The sequence below is a fragment of the Diplotaxodon limnothrissa genome, linkage group LG19 (assembly GCF_057381915.1).
Source record: "Diplotaxodon limnothrissa isolate DT_005_m linkage group LG19, D_limnothrissa_male_GT1.1, whole genome shotgun sequence".
In the NCBI taxonomy this organism is placed as follows: Eukaryota; Metazoa; Chordata; class Actinopteri; order Cichliformes; family Cichlidae; genus Diplotaxodon; species Diplotaxodon limnothrissa.
Genome location: NC_140614.1, coordinates 7346985 through 7370269, shown reverse-complemented (window position 1 = coordinate 7370269; position 23285 = coordinate 7346985). Strand labels below are relative to the sequence as shown.

At 38.2% G+C, this 23285-nt stretch overlaps 2 protein-coding genes across 6 annotated transcripts in view; both read left to right on the top strand.

Annotated features, from left to right (window-relative positions):
• The window catches only part of klc1a (kinesin light chain 1a), a 41764-nt gene extending 34268 nt beyond the window's left edge, over positions 1-7496 (top strand). The window contains exons 14-16 of one of the 3 annotated variants that reach the window (XM_085379154.1): positions 794-927; positions 4608-4674; positions 5596-7496. In XM_085379154.1, the coding sequence (XP_085235280.1) occupies positions 794-927; positions 4608-4674; positions 5596-5661 (267 nt within the window). In that variant the 3' untranslated portion in view covers positions 5662-7496. Of the gene's footprint in view, positions 1-793; positions 2557-4607; positions 4675-5595 lie in introns of those variants that run through there. The other 2 variants (XM_085379155.1, XM_085379156.1) reach the window with 2 other exon arrangements.
• Positions 7497-9675: 2179 nt separating this feature from the next.
• On the top strand, positions 9676-21711 carry zfyve21 (zinc finger, FYVE domain containing 21). 3 transcript variants are annotated; one of them, XM_085342818.1, is made up of 9 exons: positions 9676-9753; positions 10531-10730; positions 12441-12491; positions 13884-14052; positions 14531-14606; positions 16418-16509; positions 16717-16770; positions 17859-17986; positions 18988-21711. In XM_085342818.1, the coding sequence occupies exons 2-9, from the start codon at positions 10605-10607 to the stop codon at positions 19021-19023; spliced, it is 732 nt and encodes a 243-aa protein (XP_085198944.1). In that variant the 5' UTR covers positions 9676-9753; positions 10531-10604; the 3' UTR covers positions 19024-21711. The 3 variants fall into 3 exon arrangements, with proteins under 3 accessions (XP_085198944.1, XP_085198943.1, XP_085198945.1); XM_085342817.1 differs by having other exon boundaries at positions 10511-10730; XM_085342819.1 differs by lacking the exon at positions 16717-16770 and having other exon boundaries at positions 9696-9753; positions 10511-10730; positions 18988-21710.
• Positions 21712-23285: the final 1574 nt, after the last annotated feature.

Here is a 23285-nt window from a genome sequence, read left to right as displayed (position 1 = left end):
AATGTCAGAGGTGTTATATTTCTCACACTAAAGATCTCTTCATGTAATGTCATTTTTGATTTTGGGGCCATCTACAGCCATAGCTGACACCTTAAAAATGGTGCCACTAAATTATGCAGTGTGACTTCTCCAGAGCCACTCTGTGTAGCCTTTCACATTTGAAAAGATGAGAATAATGTATAACAGAATACACCAGCTGATGGTGCCACAGTTTAGGGGTAGAAGTCTCTCAGAATGAGATGCAGTGTAACAAAATAAATACAGTCTTGTTTAGTGCACGGAGCATTATTTTTGAAGTACAAGCCACACATGACGCATTAAGCATCTCTGCTGGTTTGTAATGAGTGTGCTGCTTTACTGCATCATGTAAGCACATGAAATTTTGCACGAGACAAGCAAATGCAGTCCAGTACAGCAGCTCAAGATGCTAATTGTAATACAAACAGACTAATGATTACAAGGTGTGTAAAACTAAATGTAGCAGAGCTGTTCTATTGGACTCCTTTAATCACACAGTGATCTACTGAGTGTTTGTGTGAATATATTAGCATATACCAGTGTGCAGATAGGGTGTGAGTATGTGTAGCCTAGATTTGGACAGTTTTAATTATTAAGTCATGTCAGTAGTAAGATGCACAGACTTCTCTCGATTAAAGCACAGTAGCAGAAAATGTGTTTGAAGCAGTAATGAGAGTGTACGCTGGTTTGATGCTAATCTACATTCTGTGTCTGCACTCTTCTAAATATGTTGGATAGCGGTGTGTATGAGTGACTCTGTGACGTGTCCCACCAGGATGGCTCCGGCTCTCTGAAGAGGAGCGGATCCTTCAGTAAACTACGAGCGTCAATCCGCCGCAGCAGCGAGAAACTCGTTCGCAAGCTGAAAGGCGGCGGCTCGTCCCGAGACAGCGAGCCCAAAAACCCCGGGTAACTATCAACTCCACCCAGACACCTGCCCCACCCCGCTACAGGTTGACTCACCCTTTGCACTGGAGGCCTGGAGGATCAAGCCGGCCCTCCATCATGCAGCACGGCAGTTGGTGTACTAACCAAAAACAAAGAAGGGATTCACTGTACTTTGCTGGTGGTGAAGTGGTGGAAAGCTGTGTTTGCACATGGAGCGATGGAGGAGCTTTTTCTGGCACATACGCATCAGCTTTTTTTCCCATTGCATTTGTTTGCACTGCGATGCATTCAACCTTTTCTTTACAGTTCATGGTTTGGTCATTGGCAACAGTAGGCGCTTTGTTTCCTTTATGTAAGGAAATATTACATAAAAAAGAGACAGTATTTTAAGAAAATGCAGAATTATAGTAAGTGTATGATTTATATTTTTAAAATTTTAAAACACAAGTGTTATTTCATGGGGAGAAATCCAAATTACGGAAAAGGTATGTATTTAAAAAAAAAATTTAATATTAAGAGGAAAAAATATATCTTGTGAAAAATGTATTTTTATAAAAAAAAAAGTTTTAATGTTCTGCGTTAAGAGATACAGGAAAAGTATTAATATGTTAAGAAAAAAATTTATGTCATAAAATGGTCTAATATTTACAACAAATAGTTACAACAACATACATGTTTTTATACTCGCCACATGTCCAAAAACAATCCAGCCAAACATTTACATTGGTGATTTGTGCCTGACATCTCACGCAGGCTTCATGACAACTGAATATTTGCGTACTTGCACAGGTGTAAACAACGGCTTCCATTTTTGGCGGAAGGAGTTGGAATACACACACCTGACTGTTGTCTGGCACAGTGGAGTCTAAAGTCTGGCTGTGGACCACAGTTATTCACATGTGTACTTGCTGCTGGGGTTAAAATGTATTCTGTTAAACCTTCACATAAACAGTTCTTCATCTGAACGACTTCCACTGTCAGGAAGTGATTTTACTTTCAAACATCAACTTAGTTCAACACTAGCTTGCAAAAACCACCACCGCTTATTTACTCCCCCACTGAAAAGTGGAGTTTACGGTCTGTTTACTTCACGTGACAGGAAACTTCAAAATTATGTGGAATTTGAAAGCGACTGGAGGTGAAGGTCAGAATGGGTTTACGTATATTTTATTACTGCATTCAGAACAACAAGGTGATGACATGAATAACTTCAGACATTTAAATGTCGAATGTATAACAGAGTATAAAAGTTGCACTTTTTCTTTCTGAATTTGAATCTCTGAATGATGCTTTTAGAACACCTCTGTTGTCCTGACCAAACCTGAACTTTGTTAAACGAGAGAACCAAAGGGAACTAACTGATGAAATGGGAAAATAATACTGGCATTCACATGCTATGACAGGACATGTGAAAGAGCATTTGCAATGAAACTACTAATGTCTGCTTTTGAACTGCCTTTATGCTTGTTATGCTGGTGGGATTTGTTTGTTTGTTTGTTTGTTTGTTTGTTTTAACCACTAATAGTTACACCTATTTATTGCATTTTGTGGCTCTGGATTGTTTTCTTTTTTTTCTCAACTGAAATACGTTTGAGTTTCATGTAGCTTTGGAATTTTATTTTCTTCACTTTCTTTGAATTTTATTTTGAAAAGCAACCTGTCTGCATGGCTCTTCCTGTGTAGAGTACCATGTTGATTTTATTTTATTTATGAATAAATGTTTTTTCCTTCCATTCGAATGCCTACTTGCATGCTTCATCTGTGTGCTCTTTTTTCCTTTTTTTTTCTTTTGGTGCTGCTCTTCTCTGTGGCTCATGAGGATGATGGACATGACAACCGTCATGTCCATCATCACTATGACTGATAGGTTCTCAGTAAATCACTGCAGAAATGTCCATGCTAACTGCTGTACAGTGTTTAACTAAATTATTTAAAAACAATTGCAAGTTTTTAGTTTGTACAAAAAAATGGAGCAAAAGACAAAACTGAGGATGTTGCAATTTCATGATATTCATCGAGAGAGTATCTGCAGGTTCACAGTGGGGTATTTTCTGTTGTGCTATGACTTGCTACCTTGCATAGGGAAACCTTGAGAAACAGTATAATGTGTTATGCCTGCAGCTGGTCATATCTTTATGAAGGTCAGCTGCTCCTCGGGCTCTGTCCATACTAGTGCAGGAAAGCTAGACTAGACTAGATGTATAGCTATCTGTTGAAACATACAATGACTGCTGACTTGAGATGACACATGTTACACTGCAGCAGTAGTTATGGCTGTGCTTTGGTTCTCACAATTCCAGCTGTTACACATCTGTCATAGAAGTGTTGCAAATTCAGACAGACTTACAGCCGAGCGTTTCTGCAGCACCGTCACCCTGCAACACAGCGAGCTCCAGTCAGTCAGGCAAAGCAGGTACAGCTGTGCTCACAACCAGCACTAGCATACAGTCAGAAAACAGATGTATTAGCATTAAATGCACATCATCAGTGTATTCAGACAAAATGAAGGTTATCAGAACTCAAGTGCTTCATAGATGCTTTGACCAGTATTCTGTTCATTCCCAGTATATTTCTCATAAAAGTGAAGTTTTCTCTCTGCCAGTCCTACTGTAGAGGTGTAGAAGATCTTGAGAGTAACACATTTTGTGTATTTTGACCTAAACGAAGTTTTGACAATGGCAGCTTAAATAAAGACCGGAAACAAGGGGTGGGAGAAATTGGTATGACTGGCAACAAAGTGAAGGAGCTCATACTGGTGAGTTAAGGATATTGCATAGAAATAATAGGCAAAATACATTCAGCACCCACTGGCACACGTACGCACACACAACAACCCACACTTTACACACACTTTGTCTGAGCTTGTTTTAGTGTTCTGGCAATTTTACTTATTTAAAAGCTTCTGCGCTGACTACATTTTTTATTTCCCGCCTTCCATTTCCCATAAATTCCCATTAACTAGTTTATGGATCCAGTATCTCACTGTTTTATGATCAACCATGTGCTGATCTTATTACATTTCTCATCAGGATGGATTCTTTTCTGCAGTGTCACTGTACTGAAACCAGGTTCTGTGTGTGTGTGTGTGTGTGTGTGTGTGCACGGACTTTATTGAGTGTAAATTTCAGTCTACACCACTCATCAATTAAAAGACTGTTAGACTATATCCTTAAAATATGTTACCAGTTTCTTATAGGGGAAGGCTGTCTAAAGAATTTGTACGGTGTAGATCACATATAAAGAAATATTGAATTTAAGTTTCAGTTGCCAGATTTAAAGACTTCTCTGACAGCAGAGTTTATCCAGCCATCAAACTTCATAATGTATTTTTAAGTTGAGGTTGAAGCATAAATTAAAGTTAATAAATAAGTTATATTTCGATAAAGCATGCAATAACATTTAAGAATGTTACTAATTACTATTACTGTAACAAATGAACAGCAAATTAGCTGTAACATTACTCAGGTGAACTTTGGAGAAAGTGGTAACAGATTTTACACTCAGCCTTCTAACATTCATGAACGGGAAGAGAAAACACGATACATGTGACATGAACGTTTCTGTGAAACTAATCAGAGTGTGAAAATACTACAAATGTCATTAACCAACACATACACTGAGCTCAAATCCTCACAACTGAATCTCCACCCCCTCCCCCTCACTTCTGACCCTTAACCCCACCTCCCTGCATGTGGGTGCAGCATGAAGCGAGCCAGCTCTATGGGGATACTTAACGTGGCGGACAAGGCTGCGAATGACCACTACCAAGTAAGCAACAAGACACGAGTGCAAAAGTATCTGCAGAGGGTTTTTAGTCCTGCTGCAGGCCAGGGGCAAAACCGCAATCAAAGGACTGCAGCTGGATCCCTAAACAAATTCTTAGAAATGATAAGAAATATCTCAAGGAGGCTTTTTCTTTAGAAAACAGTTAATCTGGGTTCGGTTAATCTGCTTTCGGTCTTCCAGGGAGTAATTTTAATACATATTTGACTTTTTAAAATTTCATCAATCTTCCCTCATTTGGAAATTGTGCATTACTATTTCAAGACAAAATAAGCCCACAGATGACAGTAAATGAACAAATATCCAAAGATGTGACCACAGATTTATGTTATTATGTTGTAGGAAAAACCAGTCTCTTAAATGATCAGAACCATTGGCAGATACTTTTTGACTCAAGTCTTTTATTTCATATTCTGATTTGTCATGTCTTTATAAACTGTTATTATCAAACCCTCCCCAAGGCTCTTATCATTCACTGTAAATAGTGATAAATCTGACATGGCTAACATCATTGTCTGTTTCACTAACAGTGTTTGATGTTCAATCAAATTTTTAGTAAGTTTGTTATTTTTTTACACATTGTTTTTACAACTTCAATTCTTTATTTTAACAGTGAAAAAGTGGTACATTGTATCCATAATTTCCTTTAGACTGCAATTGTAAGAAGGAATGTGTTTTTAATTACTTAGTATCATAAGAAAGTACAGCCTTGCCCTATTATAATTTCAGATAATAACTCTTGTTGTTTTATGATCTGTTGAAAGCTTTATGTATTTCTGAAAGTTTTTGATTATATCAAAAAAAACCCAAAAATGTACGGGACCCAATTTTTTGCTCTACCTATAATGGAAAACATTCACTTTCCTGTGTTCTCCATCTGATTTCTGCTTGTTTAATTTCCTCTAGGAACGAAATAATTGTCTGAGAAAAAGCCGTGACCTGAGTGCCAGCCACACTAACCTGGCGCGTTGAAGGTTTTTCACTCTGAGGAGGTGAAAGGTCACAGAGAACTGAACTGAACTTCTGACCATCCTCGATGTAAATAGCTGTTTGTGAAAGCTTGACATCTCCCGTATTCTACTTCAGCATCATCCCATCATGTGCTAACTATACAGATTTTAGTCTTTCATTGCACTCTTGAAGGTTTATGATCTCAGATGGTAATTTGTGGTATGTAATTATATCAGTACATATCAGGAGGGGGTGGGCTGCTGTATGTTTCCTTGTTCCAGTCTAATTCTATGTGCATGTACTGTATGTAAGTGTGTGCTGTTGTGAGTGGCTACTCTCTCAGATTACAGTTTAATTTTTTTTGGTTTTTCCTATACTAGTGGTGGTAAAAGCAGGCGCAGAGTGGAGTTTTAATTTTAAAATCACTTCTAATGTGAGGCTAAAAACTGCAGTGGATGAAGCCAGTAGGCAGTCTTAAATGACAGAGAGGAGCTCAGTCATTCTTTAGCTATACCCTAACAATAACTATAACAGTGATTTAAATATCGCTACTGCTAAATTTGCTGCTATGGTAGGAGTAAACTGCAACCTCTGGACCTGGAAAGGGTCAGTGAGGGACCAAAAACCCACAATTCATCATCCAAATCAAGTAAATCTCCATAACCGCCCATTTTATGAAAAGCCCAGCTTCACAGCAGAGACAAGCGTGTTTTGGTCTTTATAGATCATCTCTATCTGCATGCAGCTTCAAAGAGTGCATGTTTTCTATATATATAAAAGTTACCTGTTCACTCTTTCTAAGCTTTAAACCTATGCATAGCAAAAAAAAAAAAAAAAAAAGATTTAAAAGTGGATACAATTGAATCTTATTTAAAGTTGTTTTGTTTGAGCCTGTTTTTGCTAGCATCTCTTTTGAAGTGACCACTAGCCAGCTCTCTAGCTTTATCTGATCATTTTCCAGGTGTGCCGTTTTTCATCCAAGTATGTTTTGAAAAAGGAAAATAGAAGATTGTGAAGGACAGAATGCTGAACCCGAGGCTTCACAGCCATAGTCAGCAAACCAGTCGTTTAAATCACTATCGCTATGTTCATCTTTTAGATAAAGCTGCACTGAATTTCACTTTATTTTGCTAAAAGCTTTCAGATGCTTCATTAATTTGCTGCTCTGCTGAAACATGGCTAAAGAAACCATGTTTGTCTTCACTGGTACCGATCATTAAAACGACAAAGACCTACGATTTAGCTCATGAATCACAGTTTTTGGCCAGTGTTGATGATTTGACACCATTTTCTTTATATTTGGTTGTGTGCTGAATTCTAACTCTGCCAATAAGAACAGTTCTACTTCCTAAGACTCTTCACTCTTTGTTCTGCAGATTTCCAAATGAAGTTGTGCACAGGGTGTAGATTAGTTGAGAAAATCTCCTGATGTGTATGAATCTCAGCAGCTGTAGTTCACAAAAACATGGAAACCTGTCCAGGGATCTTTCAGCTGCCTCTTCCTAAAAATGATCCGTCCTGTGTTGATTGATTGAATATTTAGCTTTTGATGTATGAAGTTCCATGTTTACATGATTTGGGGTTTGTAAATTATGTTTTTATTTGTTTCTGTCTTTGCGCTGTTTCTTTTTATATCGTTCTGTAATAAGCCTTGAGAGCAGGATCCGTGAATTGACTAGCACACGAAGGCTGCCCCGCACACTCTCAGGACTGAGGCTGTACTTCCACACTGACTACAAACTTAATGTCACTCCAGACTTTTTAAGTAATGACGAGAAATGTTTGCAGGACTTTCAATGACGAGACAAAACTTTGCCATGTGAGTGAAGTTGAACCAAAAAGTGGAAAAGTTTTTAACGATTTTTAATGTACATTTTTTGAAGTGGTTTAAATTTCCAGTTAAATATAGAGATATCCAACATAATCCTGGTATGAATACTAAAGGACTTATCATTAAAAAACATTTAAACAATTTCTGTTTCTAAATGTACGAGTTGATTTGTGATTGTTCTAAGAGTTCATCTCGAGATTAAACTTTTCCTTTTACTGCCCTTTTGATAACTTTATGTTAAATGAAGGTAACTATGTGTACATGCTCACTTCTTTAAAAGGAAGCTACATAATATTTAACATATTTAATGTCCTTTACTGGTGGCAAGCTTGAACTGAAAGAACATACAACAGGTTAAATGATGATGAGGTGCCTTGTTTAAGAAATCCCAGAGATGGGATATTTTGTGTGGAGAGTTTCTTCTGTTTGAGCTGGGCTGTGTATTTACATTTCTTTTCATTTCAGACACACATGAATGCACATGATGTCCATTTATGGAGAAGTACGCTGCTACAAAATATATTTTCTATATAGATTGAAGTTATAGAAATAATGAAAATCAAAAATTATTAGAGTGCACATGCAATGGTAGTCTGCAGCTGAGTCCTTTTGTTTATACTGCCTCAGGCATATAGATACATTATAGATGTATATTTTCACAGGAACACAGAAGCCTGTTCTGAAATGTTAGAATTTTGTCTAAACGCACCTAAACAGCCTTACCAACTGCACGACCTTTGTGTGCATGTCTTTGAATTTAAAGTCTTTAAATTAGATTCGAGCAAAGATTATACAGACTAGATTAGAAGATTAGAAATTTGGTGAGAGATCCTGAGCCAGCTTTTAACATTAACATTTAAGATGAAATTAAACGCAGTGAACTTCACATTGAAAATTCAGTACAATGTGATCTAGACGAAGGCGTTACAGTAACATATATACAAAGATGCGCACACAAAGGATTGATGAGAAAAGCTCAAACAGATGAAACAGCACAAAAAAATAGAATAAAGCCTCCATATCAGCCTAGGAATGACCACAGTGGTCTGTTTAATAAATGCACTAATGATAGAGAAGTCTCCACAGATCAACCATAATCAGGTTTAACCGTCCATCTCCAAACAACCCTAGCACATTTGTAAATCTTTGGCATGAACATCTAGTTGAGAAGGATTTGCACTGGAAGCATCAGACTGACGTAAAGTAATAATGATGATCTCCCACCTTAAGCTGCATTGATTATTGTACTGATGTGTGACTCATGCATTTGCTGCATTGTACGTTGTCTCTGTTGTGTTTCCTGAATCTTACTTTTTTTTTTTGGCAGGGTTGTGCAATATGGTTCTGTTTTCATTTCTCTAATTTGTTGGGGGGGAAGCCCTCTTTACATCTCACAGATCAGACCTTTAACTTCAATAAAAATCGACACCTGACGAATTCATTCACATGAAGGTGTCTCAAACCATTATACTGTATTTGCCTTTTTTTTTTAATTATTTGTTCCAATTTCCCAAATGAATCTTCAGTGGTTTTGATGAAATATGCAACACAAAGAAAAACGTTTTGAATGGAGTGTACACAGATACAATGCAAAGATGTTGAATACAGAGGTTCAAGAATAACTTGAACTAAATACAATAATTGTGAAAATCTCAGAATGTGGAGTTATTGAAATTATTTGACTTATTTTAATATTTTAACATTTTAAATTCAGCAATTTAAAAATAAATGCGACCTGATTTTTTATTATACTTTGGCTATGCTCAATTAAAACAGTAAAGATCAACCCACTGGAATTTGTTGTGCAATCAAGTCACTTTCGTTAAAAGTCGGGCATTAAGCTTTGTGCAAGATGTGGTTTTATTTTCAAAATTACTTTAAATTCAAGCAACTTAAAATTTTATATCATCATTTGATCATTTCTTTGAGTTCATATTAAAATGTCAGTATAGGAAACTGAAACCTTATTTGGTAACATACAGTTATAATAGTGGATGCTAATATTAAACATCAAGCAAAAGGTTCATATAATGAGGCCAGCCCCCCCTCTTCGCTTGGTGTAGTATAAGAGCGATATCTCGCTGTGAGCACAGGAGCCCCACCCACCTGCTGTTCAAACCTTCTATTTGCAAGGGGCAGCCAATCAGTAGAAGAGTCATGGCGGCTTGTTTTAGGTAGATGACTTTGCCCAGAGTGAAGTAACTGAAAACTGTGATCAAGAACAGGGAGTTTGGGGAGAAAAACGGACAACTGCTAGAGAAAGGACTGCTGTGAAAACACAAGTAAGGACTAATATATTTTATGACTACTTAAACATAAACTGAGGGAGGAAAGTGTGCACATCGCTTGTACATTGACACAGCGTGAGCTAAATAATGTCGGTGATATAATGGATGTAGCCCCATCTTCCTGCACCAGTCCACAACAAAGTGCATCCAAAGTGTAGTCCCTTTTCTAAATCACAAGACTTAAAAACACATGTTTTTAAATGGAGCATGAAATTATTTTAAGCACACATAATAGCTCTGTAAACTCTGCCCAGGTCGTTGTTTAATTTGAAAAACTACTGTGCTCTGTGTCTTCTGTATAAAGTAAATGCTCCTGTAACCAAAGCTTACCTGTAGTCTTCTGCTAAGCTGGTAATCATCTTAATTACAGTATCGTTAGAGAGTAATAATGTGTAACAGAACAGAAACTGATGAGGGAACGGGTACTGTTGTTCAGCACAGCTCACCAAGTTATGCAGAAACCTGTTGGTGTTTTTTACTTTTTAGATCTGCCAGATCGTCTTTTATGTCCGCTCAAATTATGGTTGTCCAAAGTAAACTATACATATCTATAATTTTTTTCACAAATCATTATCTACCTTTCATGTACTAAATTTAGTGCTAGTTTTAACAACCCCGCATGTTTACTTCTTCTTCCATGACCAGCTAATGTGTTTACTTTATTTTTAATGGGAGGGGCTGCAGAAACCAAAACACTCAACTTTGCCGAGAAACACGTGATCTCATATCTGTGCTCTGATTCGCTAAACAGCCTGTCAATCATCCTGAAAGGTGTGTCCAGATGAGAGTTTTGTGGTCGAAGGAGACTCCGCTGAACACAGAGGAGAAACACACGCTGAAGGAAAATGTCTTCAGTTCCTGACGGGAAGAAACTCATCCGTAGTCCCAGCGGCCTTCGCATGGTTCCGGAAAACGGCGCCTTTAGCAGTCCTTTCTCGCTGGACGAGCCGCAGTGGGTCCCGGACAAAGAGGTGAGACAAGCGTCGGATTTGGTTTGACAGCGACAAGCGATCACAGCCGTGCAAACACGAGAAGCTTAACTAAGGCTTTCCGGTTGTAGTTTCCAAAATAAAATCACCTCTCTGTTAAACTAGTGGGAATAAAATTGTAAAGTAAGAGTCTAGTGGTAGCTTTAGCTGTAGTTTTGATGATGTTGTATTTTATTCATTGTAGTACAACTTGAGAAAAAAAAATTTTGTGCGCTGTTTTTTGTTTTTATAATCCTGACAGCAAAAGTCACTGGACTATTTTCAAAAGGAAAATACAAGGAAACATTCAAAATTAACAAATATTTACATTTTACATTAGAATAGTGATTGTTTGGGCCTTTAAAATGTAAGACCCTGTTTCAACTTATCAGTGATAATCACATGGTGTTTAAATAGCTGCTTTTATTTGAACGATAGTTCAAGGACCAGATATATTTATCAAAGCGTGTGGGCGTAGTAAATATTTCTTTTTAATTTGTTTTTTATTGTTATTTCATACAATCAGTGCTTTTCAGATTAATTTGCGTATTTATTCTGAGTACATCCAGTACAGATGGTCACTATATGATGATCCTATCCATCTTGAAAAATACAGTAACAGTATAATGACAGATTCAAAATAGAAATATTTAAAAATAATAAATGCACAGTTGATGATAATAATCTAAGATGCATCTATCCGATCCTTTAATGTTGTTAACTTTAATAAGTCAGTTTTTAGAACAGTAGGTCTAAATATGTCTATTAAATTATTAAAAACAACACATCTTCTTATCTGTTGCTGTAATATTTCTAAATGTTTCTTTGCTCAGCCATTGGTTAATTGTTTGGTTTAAAAGTCGTGACTGGGTGGGTTATACTATCACACCTAAAAACTACAGCTCGACTCTAAATTCAAACTCTAGTCTTTCGGTCGTGCGCTGTGATAGGCTTTTATTTTTTGTAGTGAAACGGCTCTACATCCGGCTTACATCCTGCTGACTGCGGCGAGCTTGACGGCGCTCCGGACATCGCAGTTGGCCGCTGGACTGGGCGTTGCAGGCTGTCACGGCCAGCCTGGCAGCAAACGGAGCTTGTTAGCTAGTTAACAGCTACAACTAGCGGCAAACTTAATTGTAGCGTTTGTCCGCGTCACAGTGACGAGACCCCTCTGGTTGTGTGCGTGTTTGACTACCAGCACGTAGGTTAGCTAACCAGCAGTAGGAGCTAGCCCTTCGTGCCTCGAAGGCTGTAGTTTTACAGTGCAGTAAAACTACAGCAGGACACACAAAGACTGTCTGGCTGTGAAAATGTAAACTCTGGCTGCACACAGGGACACTTTGACCAGACTGGCAAAGTTAATCATTTACTATTTGCTGACCTCAGCCTTCAGTTCTTTAATAAGAGGAGCAGGAATTAAAAACAAGCCTGGCACTAATTACAAACCCATATCTTCTGATCTGCCAGTGATAAATCATAAGTTTGATGGTTTAATGAACAGTTACCACTTGTCAGTAATGACCATAAGACACAAGAGCCATTGACACATACTATTTTTATACCGTTATTATTTACACATACAGCTGCAGATCTATTGTGGCTTGGCTAGCTGCTGATACTTGTGCAAAACTTTAAAGCAGTACTTTAACTGAAAGCTGTCCAGCTCAGCATGTTGTGTAACGTCCTGTTTTTTCCACTCTTCCCGTCTTTCAGTGCCCCAGATGTATGCAGTGCGACACCAAGTTCGACTTCATCAAAAGAAAGGTCTGTTTTGTTTCTGACAATGCGAACTCTGCAGAAAATCTCGACTTCCTGTCAGACTGGACAAACATATGGTGGACAAACCAGCGTTTAGTATAAATGTTTTGTTAAAAAATGTGAGGCTTTCGTTTGTGTTGCGAATGCTTAGATGAGTTACTCCTTCTTGGATCATTTAGTCAGAGCCGTGTGTTGATATTTCCTGCCAGTGTCCACCGACATAACGCTGTAAGCCTCCTGCCACCATTTCATTTGACATCTGTCGAGTTAAAATAATCACCCTTACAAGTGTCTTCAATATTTGCCTCTTTTGCCATTATCAGAGCCAGCTCTAGACTGCTGACTGAAGTCAGTTTCTAGGTGTTGAATTACACACGTCCTGTACTCGGCATCCCTCACGTCTTGGTTATCTTGAGGTTTTAGCACAGTTTTGATATTTTTAAGCTTCCCGATTCTTTAAAAGTGCAGTGAAGCAGATGTGGTTTTGCTTTGCCTCAGTCTCTTGTAGTCTTGTTGAGAAGTGTTTCTTCATCAGCTCAAAGTCTCTGATTAAAAAACACATTCTGTCCAAAACTGACACACTTACTCAATCAGAGTGCAACAGAAACCCACCAGCACAGAGGTGGATCCCCCAGGAAATCAAGGGCTTCTATTTATTTGTTATCCAGGCCTCAGAGGTCTCAACATTCGATGTAGGCAAGCCAAAAAATTTGGGAACTAATGTAACTCATGACTCACCAAAATCAGTGATGTGGAAATTTACTGGAAATTGCTCTGATAATAGAAAAAAATAGACGTAACAACTTTGTACCTCCAAAGTCTGCACAATATCCATTATACATGTTATAATAAACTTTATTAATTAGTAGTGGGATCTGTTACCGTACAAATTAATACAGGAGCGAATGTGTTCGACTGCAGTCAAACTGGAATAAAACAAGGAAAGTGGACTCTTCTATATTGTTTAGAAACTGTTATTTGAAACCATTAAACACATTTTATGCTAAAAACTTTAGAGTATAAGGATATCCTCCATAGTTGTTTAACGTTACATAAAAGAAGTTGTCCCTATTATCATGTTTAGTAATTTGCAGATAATGTCTTTTGTTTCCATATAAAAAAGTAGGAGAAGTGCTGTGTCCTCATCAGAAATGAAATCATATCTACTTGTTTTGTTTAAATTGTATACTCTACTGTAAGCTGTAGGACATACTGTGACTGAGAGTGAGTCAGGCACACAGTTGGGGGTGTAATAGGAGTTCTGATTGGTTGGAAACGGTGCTGTATCTCAGCCAGATTGTTTTGAGATTTCCTGAGAACGTCTGAAGTGCCTAACACAGACATCCTAACCCTGACAATCGGCCAGGCAATCAGACTGTCTTGTGTTGTCTCCCACAGCACCACTGCCGGCGGTGCGGCCGGTGTTTCTGTGATAAATGCTGCAGTAAGAAAGTGCCGCTGCAACGCATGTGTTTTGTTGATCCGGTGCGGCAGTGCGCCGAGTGCAGCCTGGTCTCCCAGAAAGAGATGGAGTTTTACGACAAGCAGCTCAAAGTGCTTCTGGGAGGTGAGGACTCTCATACTTTAAAAAAAGGCTTAGATCCAGAGCGTCTGCCTGGGTTTTGTTTTCCTGTAATCATGCTTCGACACATTGACTCCATGCAGAAAGCCGGAATATGATCAAAGTAATTTCTGAATTAATCTTATCAGTCCCTTCCTGGTAATCCTGTTGATTGTGGGACAGTGTGCAGCTATAAATACACAGCAACAGTGTGGCTCCTTATCAAGAATCCATCAGCAGCCTGGAGTGTAGAGGAACAGCCAGCTGCACGTTTGGAGTTTGTGTGTGTTTGTATCAAAGGCTCAGTATGAAGGAAAGAAAGAAATAAAGATGAAGAGCTCGAGCAGCAAACACTGCCATACTTTGTTTTCTCCTCCTGTTTGACAAATGAGCCACTGACTTGGAAACAGTCCTCAGGTTTTCACTCTCCACTCTCGTGATGCCTTTGTTAGTGTCTGAAATGTGTTTATGTCCGCCGTAACAGGAGGCACCTTTGTTGTCACTTTGGGAACGTCGGAGAAGTCTGAAACCATGACGTGTCGCCTCTCCAACAATCACAGGTTAGCTCTTCTTTAAGTCCGCACATACTTGACATACCAAATATTTACTTTACCTGAATTACAAAAAGCTACCTGTCACATCTGGCCATGTTGTTTTTTTCCCTTCTATGAAATGTCTCCGTCTGCAAATTAGGCTGCCAGCTGAACAGGATCAAATATGTCCGCTGCAGTCTTAGGAAACATAAATAACATCTGTACTAGAGATGGCACGATACCACTTTTTTATGTCCGATACCGATACCGATATCATAAATTTGGATATCTGCCGATACCGATATGAATCCGATATAGTGTTTTTTAATCAACAAAACTGTTTTTTTTAAATATCTTGCTGCATTTTGCAAGTCTGCAAGTTCATACTCAAGTTTAAAACAACAACTACACTAAAGCTATTCTGTTATACCTGTATACAAAAAAAATATTTCATAGTTCAGCAATACTGATCAATCTAATAAACTTAAACCTACACCATCCTCCCTATTCTGGTATTTTAAAGAGTACTTAGCGTAAATATTAAGAAACCTAACTAATAGGGTTCCAACTCCCAGCAACAACAAAAATAAATAAATAAAAAATAGGGAACCACCCCTCACGCTCCACCTCATGATGCTTAATCGACGTAATCAACCTTAATTTGATGCAGTGTGGAAAAAAATGCACAGAAATCAATTATTTTTCAAGAAATATTAAATAGATTCAACATCTTTCTTCAACAAAATTGCAGACTGCACAGATGGTACCTTCCCAAAGGAAAAAGTACTATAGCTTACTAGGGTATATATATTAGACTTAATAGTCACTATATACAGTAATTGACTTCTATTCATTTTACATCAAATTAAAACTTTGGGTGTCAGATAATTATTTATTAAAAGCTAGACATTTTAAATGAGAATAAGAAAGAAAAGTATGTCTTTGTGCCCCCTTTTCCCTGTTAATGCCCTATTGGCCCCCCTGGCTAAACTTTGCTAGATCCGCCCCTGCACAGTTACCAGCGTCAGCTACGTAGAAAAAGATCCTCGAGTAGAAAGTAATATTAAATACATTCTAACAACAGCTGATCAAGCTTAAACGTGCTGCTGTTGTTCAGCCGCTGGTTTCCTCTTTCTGGTGCAAAGTGGGCCAAAAACAAACAAGAGAGACGGACTCGCGACAGAAAAGCCGATCAGCTGATCATTAAGCAGTTTCACGATTGAAGTAGCAGCCGGAGAGCGAGAGGCAGTCGCTTGTTAAGCTTAACGCAGGCATGCTTTACAAACATTCAGAGATGGACTTACACACTTGCTTTACTTCTCTCGGGGATAACTTTGTCGGAGATGAAATGCCAGGTTGCTAGCGAAGCTCCACATGCTATCCAGACCACCGACAGGTCCCGCATGCCACAGCCGCTCTATCACGTGATGCATACTGCTCCGACGTGCTAACGTTCTGAGGCGAGTTACGGCGTGTTGCAAGTTTTGTGAGGTGCTTTCGTGATATTTAATGGATCGGATTACATTTTTTATTTTTCTCCGATATCCGATCCAGTAATTTAGGTCAGTATCGGACCGATACCGATACGTAATATCGGATCGGTCCATCTCTAATCTGTACACAACAAATAAGTACTTCAGTTTTAACAGTTGTCCTCGAGGGGGGGAAAGGGGAATGCATTTGAATGTTTTTGTTATAAAGAAGAGTGGATAGCATAGATTCAGATCTTACATTAGCTCATAAAATAACGAGAATACTTATAATTAATATTAAAAAAAACAAACAGTTTTATTTGCACCAGTTTTTGGTAAGCTGTCTGTCTCTGACCTGAACGTCAGATATCTGTTCCTCGATGGTGAAAGCCACTTTGAGGTTGAGCTGTCTCGGATCTCCAGCATGCAGATTTTGACAGATGGGACAAGTCCAGGAGGTGAGTGTGTGAAATAAAATTGTGTTACAAGTAAGCATATATATGCGTGTGTGTGTTTAATTTTTTGAGCACCTTTCTCTCTGTTTCTTTCTCCCGTTTCCTCCTCGAGATGTTGTCACTAACTGATAAATTTCTGTTTTTTCTAAACTAACAAACGTTCTTTTCTCTGCTGCTTTGGCCGCCCGGTGCTTCTTCCTCCGGGCTCAGAGAATGACATTCACACTTACACCAGTCTACTGGACAGTCACTTTATCTCTGAAGGTTAGCTTTCATTTGCTTTACAGTGTCCGTCTGTCAACAGTTCCTCATCGATGTCGCTGCATTTCTGCATGTTTCCCACATCAGCTTTCTTTCTTTTCAAGGAAGCTGCCTGAAAATGGAGCGTCTGATACATCTGCGGTTCCTTTTTTTTATCACTGGGTCCCCGAAGCATCTCAGAGGAAACTGAAATGCCAAACATTTCAGTTTGTTACTCTGATCATGATTAATATCCTAAGCAGCCTGATTAACCGATTCATTTGGCAGAAATTCAGTTGATGAGTAGTCATTCATCAGTCGCCAAAATAATCAGACGGTTCACTCTGAAGGTCTTGTCAGGATTCAAGTGTATTACAAGGACAAATCATGTGGGCAAAGTTTCAGCAGAAGGTGCAAGCCAATTAGAAAGACTGTAAAAATGCATTGATAAAGGCCTGTGAGGTATAGGAAGTGTATAGCTTGACTTGGTGTCCTAACAGCTCTTAACAGAACAGGTGCACAGCAGCCCAAAACATACTATGAAAGCACCCAGAGAATTTGAGTTTTCACTCATTAATAGAAAAATCCCCTCAGCTGAATGAGTTGATGAATGCTACAATGCTCATAAACATGATTTCCATTAGAGAGATGAGTTCGATGCTTTTGGGACACTGAACCTCGACTGTTGCATGTTTCCTGACTGGAGCATGAAATCATTTCATCATCAGTGTCGTCACGTGCATTTCCATTAGTGTTTGCCTTATATTGTTTTAAAACCGTCGTCTGTTTCTGTCCTGAGTTTACACTCTTCTAGTTTCTGACATATGTTAAATCTCATTTGAAAGGGTCCAAGGCTCAGTAGAACTGTGATTTCATGGGGAAAAGGGATATGTAGTGACTTAATTTGTGTGTCAGACTATGTGTACAACTTGATGTTTGCATGAAAAAAACTAAAATGACCTCTTTTAAAGTTGCTTTTTTTGTTGTTTGACTCAAAGAATACAGTTTACTTAACAGACAGAGGATGTCTTTCAGTCATTTTTTAAATATATATATATATGTGCGTGTGTGTGTGTGTGTGTGTGTGTGTGTGTGTGTGTGTGTGTGTGTAGGAGGGTCAAGAGCCAGTGGAATGCTACTCCATTACAAGCCGATGGGCTCTCAGGATGTCCAGCAGCTCCGCATGGAGGCAGCAGATGATAAGAAGGTGGCTTCATTATGGTTGTCTGCAATGCACAAGGTAAAAAAATAAGCAGCACACCTAAGACGGTCCATGCAGTGCAGATAGGTAACAGTTGCCCAGCCCACTTAAAGTGCCTAAAAATGGTTGGAGAGGAGTGAAAATGATTTATTATGCTGGAAATAAAGAATTGTGCTAGCATAAAATCAGGTCAGGGACACAAAAGAGTCCCTCCCTACAACAGACACTGCTTTATGTCCTTTATTCACACACTGGTCCTTGCCATCACCAGTGTGTGAATGGGTGGATGACTGAATGTCTAAAGCGCTTTGGGGTCCTTAAGGACTAGTAAAGCGCTATACAAATACAGGCCATTTACCATCTAAATAATAAGTAAAACAATCAAAACAGAGTTTTGATTCATGCATCAAGTTGTAGTCCCACAGATAATCGCCTCAAATGTAAGCTTATCAGAAGTGAAGTTTTGAATGTATTACTGTAAGCTGAATGTTTTGGTTTGTCAGTCATGCAGAGAAGTTTCTGCATCTAATATTCAGCTATGAGTTTAATTAGTTACACATTTTTCTACATTTTTGGGTTGCAGAGAATAATATGGCTCTGAATAAGCACCTCTTCACGTTTTCTTGATGTTTTTCTGTTTCATGGTGTCATTGAAATGCTTCTCATTAATATGGTCAGTCAGCCTTATTGCAAACATTTGATAAAAACATGGTGGCGTGCTAAATAACAGATCAAAAGGCAGAACAAAGGACAGCTCAGGCTGATTATAGTGCTGTGGAGCAAAGTCTGGAAAGGTGGATGTAGTATCATAACCTGTCCAGTGGCGCCCCCATCAGGCCAGAGCTTGCACTTTTATTTATTTTACATGTTTTTACATTTTATTTTATTTTTTGGCTAAAAAAGCCATCAGTCTCACACAGCACTGTAGCTGAATGTGGTCTGTAGCGTGCTTGTTGAGACAAAGCAATAAGAAATCAAGAGCGTTTTTATTTCCAAAACTATGAAACTCTAACTTTTTCTCTGCCTGTTCTTTCCAACAGGCAGCCAAACTGCTGTACGAAGCTCGAGACCAGTGAGGACCAGAAGCGAAGCTCCAGGCAGCACACACCCAAGTGTTTTGTACCCATCTCGGTCGGGTTTGGTACCCTTTGGATATTATTAACGCCACTTCCTCTTCTGCTTATCTGTCCGATTCCTCATTGGTTCTTGATACCAGTTCCATTCATGGTAATTTTTGCAAATGTTTGTATGAAAAATGACTTTTATTACCTCTATAACCAGTACTTTGTACATAATGTTTACCACAAGTACGCTGCTTGGACCTATTTTTAAACTTTAATTTTTTTTTAAAAGAATTTATTTGACGTTGACTTCATTTAATCCTCTTTTGTTTTAATTCATAAATCAGGGCATGCAGCATTAATGTTTCGACTCAAAAAATATAACAAGAAGAAGAAGGTTTGTTCTTTTTTGCCAATTTAAAATTATTTATAGAATTCATTTGATTTTAATTTAATTTTTTAAAACATTAAACATGTCACAAAATGAGGCATCGCACCTTTTTTATAAACCATCTTCCATGGTTGAATTATGGTGACATTATAACTTTGTTATGCTGCTACAGGAGAAGTGATGAAGTGTGTCCTTGCAGGTTTACTAGGTCACCTTAACAGAGCCAAGCAGGGACTTGGTCATTGAACTGTCCGCAGTAGCCAGATCTTCCACACAGAGCGTCATCACAAGTAGTTTGAAGGACAAATCCACCCTGAAATCCTTTATCGCAGACAGAAAAGCAGCTTTCTGTGATGCTACCGGCACTTCAGGATTCAGCTGTGCTGCATTTCTGGTAATCTCATAATAAGAAAAGGTGTGAACAAACACAGTTGTTCCTGAAATGCCAATAACATCACAGACTTGCATCCAATGTATATGAAAGTAACATTACATGGTGGATTTTTCCTTCAGTGACAGTTCCGTTTAAATGTTGAAAGTTTAGGTGAAATCTTCTTTTTCAGTTATTAGCTGCTTCAAATATTCACAGTCGTACATCTTTAGGCCTTTTTGTCTAAAAACTTCAACTTTTCACTGATTCTAGTGAAGTATACACACAAATACATAAATGCTTTAAATATAGTTTCATGCATTAAAGTTTTGTACAAAATATATTGCTGAATACTCCTACTTTAGCACAAGCTGTGTATGTATTTGCATAATTTTTAAAGCTGAACATATGACTCTAGTTTTTGTAACACTTGTATATTCCTTTTTGCCATTACTCTAAAGCCCCCAAACATTTTTTTAATCTTTATTTTTGTCATTATTGTGCAGACCAACAAACAGGATGTCAGATCTCAGCTATCCATCAGCCATGTTGAATTGACGGGTCTTTCAGTTAGCAGGTTGTTACTTAGTTATTCTAATCAAAGACATGATGGTTAAAGTGTTGAGCACAAGAAAACTATAATTTTCATTTGCTTTGCAGACAAATTTATATGCTAAAGTACTCTATTTTTAAAGAAGAAGAAACTGAAAGAAGGTGAAACTAAAGGCTGTTTAGTATGTGGCTTTAGTGTTCATAGAAGCCCAGTTTTTACTGTTAAAACAGTTTAAAATGGGGGTAGTTTGGGGAACTTTGGATGAAGCTGTATAAAAATCATTGTCTTAAAAACATTTATTAAGTAATAAGCGTGAGCATTGTGACACAAAGTCACATTTTCAGGTGTATGTCATGGTCTTCAGCACAGCGGCAGATACTTACTGTCAAACTTTGAGCATATAATAATAACAGGTCGTCATACTGTAGGCGGCGTATATACCGGATGGCAAATAAATGAACTTCCTGTCAGGAGGAAAACCCTGGAAATAGTCAGTAAAATTAACTTTTAGGTTCTCTTTTTTTAAATAAACTGTGTACTTCATTCTACATCTGAGTTAACGTGTCCGTTAAACGCACAGCAGCTCGTCAGCTGTTAATGTTGTAGTACAGTTTGGTGCAGTTTTACAGGCATCTGCGTGTCTTCCTTTTTCCCCAAGCTTGAGGAAAGAAATTAATGGTTTAATAGAGCACAGAACGGGCTAACATTTGGTGAAATGTCTGACTCCCCCCTCCCCCCACTTTACCGCTTGTGAAAATCGCAGTGAAAAAAAATGTTCTCCACCCCAACACACACCCCTTTGTGACAAAGGTTATTTTTATACTCACCTGAGAATTAATGTTGCTGTTATTTGGTTTCATGTTCTTCGAAGAGACGATAGTGAAGTGTTTGTTTGAGACATTTGTGTGTTCCTGCTTTGAAGTATTGTTGTACATTGACAGGGTGTAAAGTTTTCCCATTCAACAGTTGCTGGTGATGAAAACGGGTGTTAATGACTGCACAGTCTACAACAAAAATGATCTTTAGTCATGCATTCCCCCCCCCCCCCCAGTGCCGCATGTTGCACACTAATGGGATATTATTTTTACTCCTGTGTTAATTTTATTTTATTTTTTTTAAAACTCAGTAACACTCTGAACTGAAACTAATTGGTTCAAGTTTAATCAGTTGAAAACAGATGCACATCTACAGACTTTTGTATCGTTGGCTCAGTGTGCAGCTCTTTCTTTTAAAATGTAATGATTTTATTTTAAGTTCGCACTACATTTAAAATCACCAAGTCAGCCAGTGTTTGTATCTGCACTTTATGGCCACTTTTTCCCTATCAAATCTTTTATTTTGCTCAAAATGCTAAACTGCATCCCTTCGATGGATTTTTCTTTTAATAAAGTCCAGTGTTTTTAAATCTGCTGTGCTGTTGTTATTTGAAAATGGGATTCCTGTATGAGGCGAAGAAATGCTGACCTGGTAGAAGATTTCAAGGCCATCATTCTACATTGACCCAACATTCAAAATAGTTTCCAATCTTCGTAAAATTCATACGTTTGGTTTACCTGCTTAATCCCTGGAGGTAGATACTGGGATTATTATTTTTCCTCCGTTAATGCTGCATTGCCAGAAGTATTCGCTCACCCATCTGAAACATTGAATTCAGGTGTTCCAATCACTTCCATGGCCACAGGTGTATAAAACCAAGCACCTAGGCATGCAGACTTCTACAAACATTTGTGAAAGAATGGGAGCTCAGTGAATTCCAGCTTGGTACCATGATAGGTTGACCATCTGTGCAACAAGTCCAGTCATGAAATGTCTTACCTACTAAATATTCCAAACTCAACTGTGAGTGGTAGAAGCAAATGGGAATGACAGCAACAGCCAAGAAGCGGTAGGTCTTATAAAATCACACGACGAGGTTATAGCATAAGCTGAGGCAAATAACAGATCAAGAACAGAGCGCTTCAAGGACCGAGTTTCCATGGCTGAGCAGCTGCGTCCAGTGCAATGCAACGCGTCAGATGCAGTGGTTTAAAGCAGGGGTTCTTAACCTTCTTTTGACCTCGGGCCCCAACTTTTCCACTACAAAGTGCCCCAGGGCCCATTCAGATATTAACTGTATTGAATACATTATTGCTTTTGGTTTGATTTATATTTAATAACTAAATCAAATCGACTTCATTTTAACAGCTAAAACCCATCTTTTCTCTTCATCTGCATTTTTGATCTGAAAGTAGAAACAACTATAACGAGGAGAAATGGAATTTTATAGGTGACAGATTGTTCTTCTGACCAATAAGCTGGAGTCAGAACCTGTGATTTATCCTCCCTGACTATTGAGTGATTTTATATGCTGATGTTATTTTCTTGTTTTGAGTCAAACTAAATTTCTATAGGAACTCTGTGTTAAAGGCTCAATGCACCAAATTGAGTTTTGATAAGAGTTTTTTTCTCATGCAAGGAAAGACACAAACTGCTCAGAGGGATTAAAGTTAAATGAGCTCATAGCACTACGTTGGCTTTATCAGCCCTGCACAGAACAGATCGGTCTTAGACTCTTTGATTCTCTTAAATAAGTAGAATCTGAAACTGAAGGTTTTAGATTAAATCTGATTCCTAAATTAAGAAGTAAATCTTAAAGAATAATCTAGGTTTGTAATTTGGAACAAAGTTTGGTTAACTAAAACTATCTTGAACTGTGGAGGGTTAAGTGTGACCTTCTTAGCTGCAAACCTAGAACTGGTCTTGTACCTTTTATATCTGCCTTACTGTGACATAAGTGCTGCAAAAGGGTTTTATTTCTCTCTCTCTGTGTCTCTCTCAGTCCCTCTCTCTAAAATATTCATTTTACTTTATTTTCTCTAAATATGATGTAGGTTTGAGTTTTCCCTGCTAAATTGTGATGGTCTGGGAGTCTCCTATGTTCGACCTGCCTGTATGTATGTTTGTTTATGTTTTGTTTTGGCTCC

Coding starts and splice junctions, on each gene's coding strand:
- zfyve21 (XM_085342818.1), top strand. CDS start 10,605: ATGTCTTCAGTTCCTGACGGGAAGAAACTCATCCGTAGTCCCAGCGGC. Junction 16,510..16,716: donor AGATGGGACAAGTCCAGGAG/GTGAGTGTGTGA, acceptor CTCCGGGCTCAG/AGAATGACATTCACACTTAC. Junction 16,771..17,858: donor CAGTCACTTTATCTCTGAAG/GTTAGCTTTCAT, acceptor GTGTGTGTGTAG/GAGGGTCAAGAGCCAGTGGA.